The 14,719-nt window shown below is 38.0% G+C and overlaps 1 protein-coding gene and 1 pseudogene across 1 annotated transcript; both read right to left on the bottom strand.

Annotated features, from left to right (window-relative positions):
• Positions 1-1,948: 1,948 nt before the first annotated feature.
• Positions 1,949-2,965, bottom strand: LOC140169368 (microfibril-associated glycoprotein 4-like). Its single transcript, XM_072192625.1, has one exon. The coding sequence runs from the start codon at positions 2,963-2,965 to the stop codon at positions 1,949-1,951; it is 1,017 nt and encodes a 338-aa protein (XP_072048726.1).
• An 8,113-nt stretch (positions 2,966-11,078) lies between these two features.
• Positions 11,079-14,537, bottom strand: LOC140169980 (microfibril-associated glycoprotein 4 pseudogene; annotated as a pseudogene).
• Positions 14,538-14,719: the final 182 nt, after the last annotated feature.

The following is a 14,719-nucleotide window of genomic DNA, read 5'->3' as shown; positions in this document are numbered from 1 at the left end:
AGGTAAACCCATTTGAAATTCACACTCCCTGTGGGGAAGATTAAGGTTATGTTTTCCATAGGGGTATGAATTTCAACTGGAATAGCCCACTGAATGCCTGTTGATGCATGTAAAGGAAATACTGTATCATCTGTTAGTAGTGATACTTTATCAACCATCAGGATATCTGCCTACCAGGCTGATTCACACACACCAGACTCCCCAAGTAGAATTGTGGTATACGATATGGTATTTATTGACAGATACATCATTTTCATGTGGGTGGCAGTGCAGCACTTGGCTTGAGTTTCGGTCAGTTATACTATTCTGTATTTCAATCCCAAGATAACCAGGAAATAATTAGATTTGCATAATTGATGCTCATGCCAAGAGCAGCATTGGCTTGAGTTTCAAGTATGCCACTCCACATTCTCAGTATTTCATTATCAGATTTGTAGAAACTTTGATCAAATCATAGGTTTGTGACCACTAAATTCTTTTAAAAAATGGTAACTGTCACTACCGTACACGTTTACAGATTCCAAAACAGATAAAATACTCCTTTTTAGAATCGATAATCAAATTTTATAATAGGGAAGATAACATGTTGCAATGTTCAGTATTCAATATCAGATGACAACATTCAACTGTGCATTGTTATGAATCGACCAAGAGTAACAATAAAATAAATTATATGGTTTCTTGCAATAATTATAAAGTTCTTGTACTGTAGACTTTGCTTTCGTTGTTTTATTATGTTTGAACTATGTTCAGGAAGAGACTTACCCAGCGAACATAAAATGTGGTACAGACTGTCGGGTTATAACGTTTTGACAACATTCAGAAACGTTTTTGAAAACTTGATGCAAAACATGTTATTAAGTGTTGGTAAAATATTTTGCAAAGAATGTTTGCCAAAAATATTTTTTTAAATATTTTGCAATAAATTTTGACAACAGTTTTCATATCAAAGGTTTTTAAATGCTTTCAAGACCTTTTAATAGGATAATATTTTTTTAATTCAAATGGGGAGTAATTCCAGTCATGTAGGCTGAACTTCTATCAAACGTTATTTCTTGACTTTAACTGCACAGGACGTTGTTCTACTGCCAGATATTCGACGTCAATACAAGTGATTCAATCTTCATCAACAAGAAGATAAAAATGAATTGAATCAGATTGAATTACAAATACTTATAAGCCTGCGATATTTAACATGTTTAATCCTATACCAAGTATTATTAATATTCCTTCGTACACTTTTATCTTTAATTCCAACAAACACAAATCGTTATACAGAAAACGTTTAAATGTCGGATTATAGACTAATCCAATTTCACGCATTCCTACACCTTAATGGCTGCCAAAGTTGGGTCCCCGTCGGCTCCATCTCACCTAAAATGTGAAATGATTCGGCCTTGGAGGGTATTTTAAACTGCATTCTATCACCTGTGCTACACGTAGACAAAAGAATAATTACAGTGTACAACACAAAAGAATCTAACATCGAATTTTAAGCGGCTTTAATCCACCCAATTGGGCAGTCACTACACCAGTTTGGTGCATGCGGGGACCCGTCATGGCCGACCAAATCCTGACCATGACTTGGCTCGTTGGATTCGTCTATAAAAGGGTATAACACATTTCAATAACATTTTAAAACATTTAATTTTAGGCTTACCGCAAAACGTTCTAACAAAATGTAATTCAAAATGTTTGTTTGTTTTGCTTTGAGAAATTTTTAAAACGTTGTTGTGGTGTTGTTGTTTTTTCTTAAATGTTTTAAAAATGTTTTCATTACCTTTATACAACCCGACATTTAAATGATATTATTACAACGCTTTGACCAAAATTAAAACACGTTTATAATGTTTAAACAAGTCATTTTTGAGTTTGCAGGGTGTGTTAACAAATAGCATCATAAGTTCATAACACCATTATTAGCGCTAAAAGATATTTTCGAAAAATGTTACTCGATGAGCTTGATTTTCATTTCGGTTGCTTTGAGCGCTGTTTTGGCCTTCCACGAGTCCCAAACGATAGCGTTCCAAGTAGTCGCTGCAGAAGTCAGGTACGGTCCATTGAGGTTAGAGTCATAGCACTTATTGTACCACCAAGCGCCGCCATATGTTCGAGCACAATTGCTGGATGATCTGTCATTGTCTCTGTTTATGGTCGTAAATGCCATGTTCAGATGCTTGGTGTTGAATGCGTTCCCGGCTGTTCCCGCGTATTTACCAAGAGATGTTAACGCAAAGTTAGTGGATTCATCACCAATGGCAAAATCGTCATATTGTGCGTAAGCCGAGCTGTCGTTAAAGCCCGTCAATTCAACTCTGAGCATCCACGATCCAACGCTCGTAAGACGATTCAGCTTAGCGAGTCCTAACCACATTTCGCCATTGATATCCCCGAAGCCATTCTTGTACTCTTCCCATCCGCCACTGAAATCTACAGAACCGTCAAATCTTTTCTGAATCACAGTCCATCCCTCTCCGCCTCCGACAGTGTCCATATCGCAATAAACTTTAAAAGAACCTTGTTCGTCCCATGGTGAGATCGTGTAGATTCCGCTTCGGTATGGACCCTGCGAGGCAATACCAGAACAGTCACGTGCAGTAAATGGAAAATTCCGCGATAGCAACTTTTCGAGAGCGACTGAAATGGTCTCTAGAAGTTGGGTCTGTTTTGCTTGCTCATGAGCAACAATGACCGAGATATTTGCAAGATGCTGGGCCTGATTTTCTAACAAATCGATGACTCTGGGAACGCCCAACTCTGCTGATGTGCACGTCGCCGTGATGTTGTCCAGGAGTTGCGTTTGTTTTAATTCCTCTCGTAGTCCATCAGAGAGGATGTTGGTAATTTGAGGCATCAAATCTCTCTTGTGCGTGTAACATTCGTATTGAGAAATGTTGAGAACTATGAGAAGTAGGTCTAGGCCTCCACATATTGCCGACTTTGGGCTGTGGTAACGTCCTGTCATGGTTATGATTAAGCGTTGAGTAAGGAATATGTATTTGATCCTTATTTATATGAGTGAAAGACTCGTTATACTGTTGTTATTTAAGGAAATGGAAACATATAGTCATGTACCGATTTGTACCATATACTAGTAGGCCTATAATAATACCTGGTAGAGATTGAGCTAAAATAATTCGTGTTTCAACCCTGGTTTTCAATAGCCTTGATCAAGGCCTCGTCCAATTTCTCTGAATATGCCGCACTGACATGTAAGCCTGTGGCATGGCATACGGTATCTCAAATGCATGTATCGGGCCGCGGGGTCGAGGGAGTTGAGCTCGTTTCCCCTGCAATACAGTGCACACTGGGGTACTGAGTATAATAAACAGGCCCGTACGCAGGATTTGGGGGGGGTTGCTGATTTTGAAAAAGTGGACTTTCTTCCCAAAATTTGGACCTTTTTTGACCAAAAGTCATGATAAAGGGATTTTCACTGTCTGGTCTGAACATTGAAAAAGTCTTTCGTGCGTAATTATAGAGTGCCAGGGAATTCACTCTATCATTATAAAAAATATTTGAAGAAATCAAAGAGCCCTAGGAATAAAAATTGTAGTGTAATTCACGCCAGACACACTTTCTTTTAATGACAAAAATTAATTTTGTAATCAATTAAAACCAAACGTTTTATACCAATTTTGAATTTAGCCTGAATCCGTAAATATGGCACCTCTCGCCCTTTTTCAGGTCAAGGCTGTTTTTACCATTATGCAGCGAACCATTGTTGAAGCTATTTCACATACATGTTCAAAACACTCCAGAGAAAGAATATGGCCATATACTGCTGAAATGTCTTTTGTTGATTTCGAATGATAACTTAACGTCGTAAATTTTAAGGTCAAATTCCTAAAATCAAAACAAAAAACTGCGACGCAGATATTCCCCGACTTATGCAATTTCATCATGGTATCAGTGTCTTTATTATTTGGTTGAGGCCTTTTCCAAACGTCCGGACTATTTATGCATAAAACGGCCAATCTGTCTTTACAAAATGCATCATTTTTATGTAAACAAAAGACTAAAAATAGCATTATGAGATTTATCTTTTATTATCCCCACTGATCATCTGCCTCCGTGGCCGAGCGGTAAAGACCGGGACTGATAATCAATGATGCTTGAAATCGTTGGTTCGAGTCCCATCGAAGCCTGTGGAATCTTTTTTTTTCCTTCAAAATTCATGATCGCATTCCGAAATGAGTAACTTGTCGGTAAATCGTGTATCGTATCCTTAAATGTATAGGCTACTTGTAAAGTTCATACAAACGTCAGTACTACAAGCGGCTTGTAGACGCATGGGTAACCTTATCAATGAAATACCAGTGTTGTGTCCAATACTTATTCCCATGGAGCTATTAAAGATGGGGAAGCAATAGATTATGTAACGCATTGTTCACTTGTGCCGCTTTGATTTCCGACAAGCTATTCATCGAAAGGTATACCTTTTGTTCGGGACAAAGGGCTTCCGCCATTAAATCGGTAAGCTGACCTGACAGTGTATTAACGCTTTACCTAGCAGGCTACTGTCAATAAGTGATCAAACGAAAGTCGCATGAAAGCGCCTACTGGAACGAAAAGTACCTTTTGTTACCATACAACCTAAGGGTGTGATTGAGTAGCCATAAGCACAAAAGGCACATATTAGCCGCCGATGTACAGTTCGTTGACTTTAGGTGCTTCATTTGAATAAATTGAATGCGCTTACTGATCCATTACACATCAGAATGTAATAAGGCTGCCATGTCCGCATGTCTATAGTAGGCCTATTGTATAATGGTAATAGCTACTTATACATGTAACATATAATAAGTACTGGTATGCCTTGCCTTGCCTTGCTGGCTACGTCAGCCCATGTCGGCTGTAGCCCTCCTCATGTAGCTTCCATTGTACCGGTATATAAAGCCTATATAAAAGTTGTTTCACAAATTGACATTTTATTTTATTTATTAAGGGATCTGGAATGAGCGTTTTGAGCGTTTCGACAGTATTTTTGTGGGACATGAGAGCACATCAGACATATCGAATTGCATTCTGAATACGAAGAATGTCTTTCTGATATTAAATAATTTTCATTTTTGAAATTACGATATAATACAAATTTTATGACAAATTATTAAAATTAGATATTTTCACATTTTTATTATATAACAGTCCTCGAAGTAAATTTTATAAATCTAATGACATATTCTTAAAGTGTATGTAGCTGGGAGGAAAAGCCGACGATCAATTGAAAATTTTGACCTTTCATATTGAAGATATGGATTTTTTTCCCAAAAGACCTAATTTTTTTTGTGTTTTGGGAAAAAATCCATATCTTCAATATGAAAGGTCAAAATTTTCAATTGATCGTCGGCTTTTCATCGCACCTACCATGCCTACATACACCTTAAGTATAAATCATCAGATTTATAAAGTTTACTTCGAGTACTGTTAAATATCAAAAATATCAATTTTTAATGATTTGCCATAAAATGTGTATTACATTGCAAATTTCAAAAATCAAAATCATTTGATATCAGAAGGACATTCTTCGTATTCAGAATGCAATTCGATATGTCTGATGTGCTCTAATGTCCCACAATAAATAATGTCCAAACGTTCATACCCCACCCCTTAAGGAGATTGGCATAAACAGTGACGTACAGAAGGGGCAGCTCTTCTGTGAGAGGTCTTGGGAGGGGATGAGGGAGGAAGAAGTGGAGAAAGGGATATGAAGAATGAGAGGGGGATTGGAGGAAGAGAGAAAGAGGAAGAAATGAAGAGAAATAAATAAATAGAAGTAAATAAATAGAAAGTTAAGGAAAATGATACGAATGAGAGGGGACAAACAGATGGAGAAGGGAAGGGAGAAAAGAAGACGGAGTGAATAGGGAAATAATAGGTACAGAAAAAGGAAAAGAAGGGAATAACAAATAAATGTAGGCCTTATAATAATTATTATAGAAACTAAATACAGCCCTCCCCCCTTCCCACATAGGCCTAAAGGTTCGTTCATACTACCACCGCATTTGCGATGCGTTGCTTTGCGATGCGGTGCGTTGCCGCACTGCATCGTACTGCAAACTACTGCATTGCGATATCGCAATGAAATTAAATACATTTTAACTTGGAAATGCGACGAGTTGCGTCGAGTTGCGGCAAAAGTAATCGATATATCGGCATCGCAAAGCAACGCATCGCAAATGCGGTGGTAGTATGAACGAACCTTAACACTACCAGCACTATATAGGCAGCCATTCGATGATGTCAATGCCTTTATGCGTTACGTACGGTAATTAAAACGCCCAGTCAGATGTATTTCACACCTGCCAAGCACAAGTCACCCAATGTCGAAAATTGGACGTTGAATGTACACTCTTATGAATATTGATTGGCAACATTTTCCAATGTCAGCGCTCAAATCGGACACAATAGAACAATAGACATATATTTTGGTTCATCTCAAGTTTGGTAGTGACGTAGGCCTATGTGCGTATTTCGCTCGCCGCAGTTTCAAATCGCGCGCGTAAAGTTTTAGCCATATTATAACATTTGCTGAGGAGGACGCCTTCACTGATTTTTTAAAATTAATTTTTCACACGATTATATTGTACTTTATTAAACCAATATACCCTGAAAAAATCAAGACTCTAGGTGCTGTAGTTTTGTCAAAATCCGAGATTTTGAATAAAACGCCTGAATCAGCGTTTTATTATTACGATGGAATTATTAGTTGAACGCATATACACGATGTTCATAACACACAGTACGTACACGGCGTGCGCGACGGTGATCTACACAACAAAGGGCCGTACCATAACATGACCGAACGTGGTACGTATTGGCGACATATATATATATGCGCTGGTAGTAAATTCCAATTTTCTTTGCTCTGCCGTAGTTGTTCGGCTCAACAATAAAAGGGGATATATCTGACAGTAAAAACTAACATTTTATGGCAAAGAAATGCTAATCTATTTTGTATGAAAATGTTATAATATGGCTTTAAACATCCTGAGTGTACACGCACATGTACATTGGCGGTTTGTTGACATGCTTGCGGCGCAAACGCGAAGTAGTATTGACGTCACTACCAAACTTGAGGTGAACCAAATTATAGTTTGATTTTATAGATGTTTGGACAATAAAATCACTATTATGTTCGTGTGTTACAGTGCGCAGTGGTAGATTTTGTATCCACTCTTGCATCTAGGGTCTTTGATATTGATCAATCAAATTGATCGTGTATGGGCCGCATTATACGTGCGAGTGATTAGTATTTCTTTGATATCTATGGTTCAATGTAATAGGTGCTGCTTGAACGTTGTAGTGCAGGGCGATCTATTCAAATATTGTATTAATCTATTGCTATGGTAGCCTTACGTCACTTCTACAGCAAATAGCGTTCTGAGTGTATAGTGAATCATATTAATATAGACTGGTTCTATTTTGGAAATACGGTATGTGCTTATTAAAGGGTATGTCTATTGCAAAAACAAGTTTATCTCGTTGCAATTTTTTATGCGTATTTCTTGAAATTGTGTGGGTAAAGTTCGGGCTCGTACGTGTTTTTCCTCCGTTTGAAGCGAAATTAATTGTCAAGGCAGCGGGCTATGACGTAAGTAAATGAAGTGGACACCATATCATGCTTCATCATACAATCACAATCACTTTGACAAGTTTAACATTAGCAACAATGAGTTGTACTTAGAGAATAAAGGTATTGTTTTTAGCCGCTGGAGTGCATCTATCGTTTCATATAACACGGGCGACATCATTATTTTAAGTAAAACAACGAGGCGAAGCCGAGTTGTTTTACGCACGTTCCTCAAACTTGGTGGGTGGGTGCATCTTGACCCCAGACTGAACAAGTTTGTATTGGTTAGTGGTCAAGGTCACCCAAGGTCATCCAGGGGTCATCTGAGGTCAAATTAGCAAAACCTGCTGTATGGGCATGAAACTGGGTGGGTACAGTCAACATTTAGAGCCAAATTTTGCGACGGTCATTTTGGGGTCATCCGGGGTCACCTAGGGGTCATCTGAGGTCAAACTACTAAAAACTGTCATATGGGCATGAAACTTGTTGGGTTCAGTCAACATTTAGAGTCAAATTTTTGAAAGGTCATTTCGGGGTCATCCGAGGTCACCCAGGGGTCATTGAGGTCAAGTTATTAAAAACTGTCGTATGGGCATGAAACTTGGTGCGTACAGTCAATATTTCAAGCCAAATTTTTGGAAGGTCATTTCGGGGTCACCAGGAGTCATCTGAGGTCAAATTAGTAAAACTGTCGGATGGGCATGAAACTTGGTGGGTACAGTCAACATTTAAAGCCAAATTTTGGAAGGTCATTTTGAGGTTACCAGGGTCATCTGAGGTCAAATTAGTAACAACTGTCAGATGGGCATGAAACTTGGTGGGTACAGTCAACATTTAAAGCCAAATTTTTGGAAGGTCATTTCGGGGTCACCAGGGGTCATCTGAGGTCAAATTAGTAAAAATTGTCGTATGGGCATGAAGTTATGAAATTTGGTGGGTACAGTCAACATTTAAAACCAAACTTTTAGAAGGTCATTTCGGAGTCACCAGGGGTCATCTGAGGTAAAATTAGTAAAAACTGTCGTATGGGCATGAAACTTGGTGGGTACAGTTAACATTTAAAGCCACATTTTTGGAGGTCATTTCGAGGCCACCAGGGGTCATTTGAAGTCAAAGTAAAAACTGTTGTATGGGCATGAAACTTAGTGGGTACAGTCAACATTTAGAGCCAAATTTTTGGAAGGTCATTTCAGGGTCACCATGGGTCATCTGAGGTCATATTAGTAAAAACTGTTGCATGGGCATGAAACTTGGTGGGTACAGTAACCATCAGCCAGATAATCGTGCCCAGCCGATAACCGCCAAATTCATTTACCTCTACCAAAAGTAATCGCAAAAGCAGGCGGTCACGAAAGCAGGCGAGACTGGTGGTTCGAGAACCGCCTTGTTTTTAAACTTAACATAACACCCGATGTGCCGGGTTGAGGAATATATCAGCTGTGACATACTTTTCGCCAGCCCCGCATAGGGTATCTAATTCTGAGATGGGATTTGTGTACACTAAAGATTAGCTAAGATCATAGCCTTCTTCTATTGGTATGAATTATTTGTTTTACTTCTTGTGGTGGAAATGTTTTTGATGTCTGCTAATTCGATTGGCAAGGAAAAGAAAGTATGTTTTGTCGTTTCAACGAACGAAAACAATTGAGTATTGCCAAAGTTATGTTTGAATTAATTATGACTTAAAAAGTTATCATATATAGGTTAGGCCTATTATGATAAGGATAATGAACTGAGTGTAATGCATTCGTCAAGATAATCGCACGCGCCGTGGAGTTATTGCATTTAGCTTGAGAGCCGATAGGCTCGAAAGCTAAATGCAATAACTCCATGGCAAGTGCAATTATCTTGACGAATGCATTTGCACGAGTACATTATCCGTCATACACTTTGAGTGTAGGCCTATTAAAACAATAGGCAATATTAATTGCTGCATTCATTATATTAGTTTTAATATTAGGAAAATATCTTACATTTTAAAAACACCGTCAGGACATTGACCAGCTACGTAGCATTTAACTGGTAAAGAAAATCAATCCCTGTAATCAATGGTATCGATTGCGCCATACGTCATACTTAGGTAACTTATTCACGCATTGACTTGACTTTATGTTGTGATCATTTAATATCGTGGTTTCGAACACAGAGAGCACTGAACCAGTTGGAAACGATCGATTTAGATGTCAGACTAGTACTACGGTGAATATCAACTGGACTTTATAGCTCTATAATTTGAACTACTTATATTAAAACACACGACATTGGGATTTAACAATTTGTTCAGTATTATCATAGGCCTTCAAACACATGTGTTTGAAGGCCTATGGTATTATAAAGCATGATCATGATATTATGCGCTAGTGTGTGTTTCCTGGCCCGGCTATGTTATTTTAGATATAGGCCTACATGTATTTCATTTGTAAAATGCTGAATATTTTGCAATGGTGTCATCTTGTATAATTATGATCCACCTGTTTTTGGCCCTTTTAATTAATAGAAGCTCGATTATTCTCATTTGATGTTTGATTTATTTGAGGTCATTAATCATAATTTATGACAATGATATTTGCAAGGGTGCAACTCTACTAGTCTTATTACAAGACTGCCCTATCCCAACCCTAAACCCTAATCCTAAACTCCGTAAACGAGGACTGGACTCAAGTCTAGCGAGTTGCACCTTATTCGGTAATTGTACACTATTATAGAACACCGTTTGTAACTATACCATTTTAACACCACAGAATGTATATTCGTACTTTTTGTTGGTATATATATCGAACAGACAATTATATAGTTATGTGATCTCTGTGTCTGCGCCACCTAACTCTACTTTATGGTTATGTGAAAGTAGTATTTCTAGTATTTGAGCGTGCACGTATTATCTAGAATCTATTGTTTAGCGTGCAGGTTTTAGATAATGCATTGTTTAGCGTGCAGGTTTATATAATTTGGGCTGTGAAGGGTAGTTCGCGAAAATAATGCACAGGAGAAGAATACATAACGATGAATAGAAACGGGCACTAGAAGTGTATATAAACATAAACTTGTTCAGCAATCAGCATATCAAAAAAAATGACATGGTCAACAATTAGTAATTAGCGGGCAATGATCACTGGAACGAGGTCATATCAGTGGACTATATAGCATGATGTTTGGTTGCCTGTGAGTGCATAATTGATATGTTGATAACAGATCTAATAATGTTGTAGAATCAAAATCTTCATTATATGGACCACATTCAAGTCAAAGTAATTATCTATCTATATCCTGTATCGTTTTATGGATAAAATTGACTCAAAATGTTATTGATGATATTATTGCTATCTTTAACATCAGTTTTGTCTTTTCAACGGGAAAAATCCGATGGAAAATAAAGTTTTTAGGGGTTAGCTATAATATTGAACAATATATCCCATAGTTTGACATGCACTTACAGAAAATAAATAAATTATTGTCTTACTTTATAAATTATAAATACTGTAAAATGACACATAACTAAAGTGAGGCCACTTTCTATCTTTTTTTATTTGATTCATAAAATTACATTCAACAAAATGATTGAAGACTGAGAAAACACAATGCAGACTATTACAGAATGGAGTAGGTAAGATGCCATGTCCATGTAGCTTTGCAGGAGTTTCGGACTAACAATCAACACATTCAAAAAAATACAGTTTAAAAGTGAAGATTGTAGTGAATGATCAGTCCCTTTTCATGTGCTTGCCACTATCTACTTTATAGTAAACTATACATTGCGAAATAATATAAAATCATTTTAAAATAAAATGTGCATGTAAGTTGAGTTTACATAGCGAATTAACTAACAACTGCAGTGTATTTCTTGATTTTAATAATAAGCATGGGTAAAAAGCAGTAAAGACAAAAATACAGAACAATTTGGAGTAATGAATTAAAGAGTTGACAGGAGTTATATAGGAGTTAATGCTTTTTGCTGTTTCGGTGTGCATGTTCTCATCATTGATGGTTTGGTGGACTGTCATGTAACATGGATGTAAGCGTGATCCTAAAAAATGCCTTTCACGGCGACCCAAACTATTTACAAGACCTCTGCTGCATTGAGGCTGGTCTTCCCTTTTAAAGGGAATTTTTATTGAATTTTTACACTAAATGGTCCGGTTTTTGAAATACAACAAGTTTACGAAGGCTCCTTTCATGATCCGTTCCATGGAGTCAAATATCTATCAATGACGAGGCCTCATGCGCTGATGATGCACAGTGATTGCCACTCCGAATACAGATCATTAATTGAAATTTGAATCCGTGGAAAGGTTTGAAAATTCAGGAGTTAAGTTTCAACAAAGGTGTGGTCAATTGTCAAAATTCAAACAGTTTATGATAGCTGATTTTTCCCCCCAACCAGTGTGTTTGTGTTAAAATACCCAAACAACTCAGTTAAGTAGGCCTACTACTATTAACATTCTTTCATACACTTTTATGTTAAAGACATCTTAATTCCAACAAACCACAAAACGTTTACAGAAAACGTTTAAATATCGGATATAAGGGGATAACACGTTTTTCAAAATAACATTTAAAACATTTTTACACTTGCCGCAAAACGTTCTAACAAAATGTAATTTAAAACGTTGACAATTTTGCTTTGTTATATAGTGTTGTTGTTTTTCTTAAATGTTTTAAAAATGTTTTCAAGACCTTTTATATATAGACCGATATTTAAATGTAATTATTACAACGCTTTGACCAAAACTAAAACAAGTTTATATGTTTTAAAGTCGTTTTTGAATTATAGTGATGTTATAGGATGTGTTAACAAACTGCATCAAAGTACCATTATTTTAGCACTAAAAGATATTTTCGAAAATGTTAGTCTGTGAGCTTGATTTTCATTTTGGCTGCTTTGATCGCTGTTTGATGCTTCCACTTGTCCCAAACGATAGCGTTCCAAGTGGTCACAACAGATGCCTGACAGTCCACTGAGGTTATAGAGTCATAACACTTACTGAAGTTTCTGTAGCACCAAGCGCCGCCATATTTTCGAGCCGCACAATTCAGTATTGAAGTTACGTAATGTTACTATGTCAATGGGATCACGCGCTTGAGTAATGAACCACGATCGAAACAATCGCCACACAAAATATCGAAGGCATACCAAAATAGCGTGAGCCGGTAACCAAGATGATCTGTCATTGTCTCTGTTTATGCATTCCATGGTTTATGGTCGTGAATGCCATGTTCAGATTGGTGTTGAATGCGTCCCCGGCCGTTCCCGCGTATTCACCAAGAGATGTTAACGCAAGTTCATCTCCAATGGTAAAATCGTCATATTGTGCGTAAGCCGAGCTGCCGTTGAAACTCGTCAGTTCAACTCTGAGCATCCACGATACGCTCGTAAGACGATTCTGCATTGCGAGTCCTAACCACATTTCGCCACTCCCGAAGCCATTCTTGTGCTCTTCTGAAATCTACAGAACCGTTGAATCATATATTAGTCCACCCCCTGTTTCAGTGTCCATATCGCAATAGACTTTATACCCCTTAAACGAACCTTTTTCGCCCCATGGTGATATCATGTTAAACTACAAACTACAACATAATATGTGATGCGCGCGATCAAGCAAAATCAGTCGGAACTCGGAAATATTGATTTTGAGATATAGCCAAACAAAGGCAACATTTCCTTATGTTTCCTTCTGTTTTGGAAACTTTTTAATTGCTAATATCTTTGGATCAGGTTGTTCAGTTTCAATGGGGTTTTCTGCAAAATGCAGCTTTGCAAATGCTTATTACTATCCTATAAGAAACTGAAAATTTAATATTTCCGAGTTCCGACTGATTTTGCTTGATCGCATCACATATTGCATGGAATTTTAGGATATTTTTGAAAATATTAGTTAATGAACTTGATTTTCATTTCCACTGCTTTGAGAGCTGTTTCAACCTTCCAGCTGTTCCAAACGATAGCGACATAAGTGTTCATTGCAGATGTCAGGTACGGCCCATTGAGGTTAGAGTGATAGCAATTATTGTACCACCAAGCGCCTTCACGGTATCGAGCACAATTTTGAGGTGATCGGTCATTATCTCTGTCTATGGTCGTGAATGACATGTTCAGGTGGTTGTCTAACGAGTCCCCGGCCGTTCCCGCGTATTCGCCAAGAGATGTTAACGTAAAGTTAGTGGATTCATCTCCAATAACAAAATCATCATAATGTGCGTAAGCCGTGCTGCCGTCGAATCCCGTCAGTTCAACTCTGAGAATCCACGATCCTTCTTTAACGCTCGTCAGGCGATTCAGTTTTTCAAGTCCTAACCACATTTCGCCACTGATGTTCCCGAAGCCATTCTTGTACTCTTCCCATCCGCGAGTAAAATTTACAGAACCGTTAATTCGTTTCTGAATCACAGTCCATCCCCCTGCTTCAGTGTCCATATCGCAATAGACTTTGAATTCCCCTTGTTTATCCCATGGTGAGATCGTGTAGACTCCACTTCTGTATGGACCATGCGAGGCAATACCCGAGCAGTCACGTGCTGTATATGGGAAACTTCGTGATAACTTTTCGAGAGTGTCCGAGATATGTGATAACAAGCTGATGACTCTAGGAGAGTCCGACTCTGATCCCAGGGACTCCGATGTCACTGTGAGGTTACCGAGGAGATACGTCTGTTTTACCTCCTCTCGTAGTGCATCATTGAGGATGTTGATAACTTGAGGGATGCTATTCAAATCTCTAGTCTTGCGCGGGTAACATTCGTATTGAGATATGTTGAGAACTAAAATGAAAGTTAGGAGAAGTGGGCCTAGGCCTACACGATTTGCCGAATTTTGGCTGCGGTAACGTCCTGCCATGGTCATGATTAAACGTTGAATAAGGAATGTGTAGAGGTATCTGAGCCTTATATAAGTTAAAGACTTGTTCTACTGTTATCATTAAGGAACTGGAAACATCACATCTTTGTACCGATTGGTAGGGGCCTACAACTTGCGAAAGGTATATAACAATCATGATAATATATCTGGTAGAGATTGAAAAATGAAACGCGTTTTCAACCCGGGGTTTCAATGGCCTTGATCAAGGCCTCGTCCTTTTATACTTTTTCTCTGAATAGGCATTAAACGTATGAAAAATATATGGGGTATTTGGGGGCACTAGATAAAAAGGG

Source organism: Amphiura filiformis, chromosome 14 (assembly GCF_039555335.1).
Source record: "Amphiura filiformis chromosome 14, Afil_fr2py, whole genome shotgun sequence".
Lineage (NCBI taxonomy): Eukaryota > Metazoa > Echinodermata > Ophiuroidea > Amphilepidida > Amphiuridae > Amphiura > Amphiura filiformis.
The sequence above is the reverse complement of the archived record's forward strand: the minus strand, read 5'-3'. Positions and strand labels throughout refer to the sequence as shown.

Excerpts from the sequence above, each read along its gene's own strand:
- LOC140169368 (XM_072192625.1), bottom strand. The coding sequence starts at position 2,965 with ATGACAGGACGTTACCACAGCCCAAAGTCGGCAATATGTGGAGGCCTA.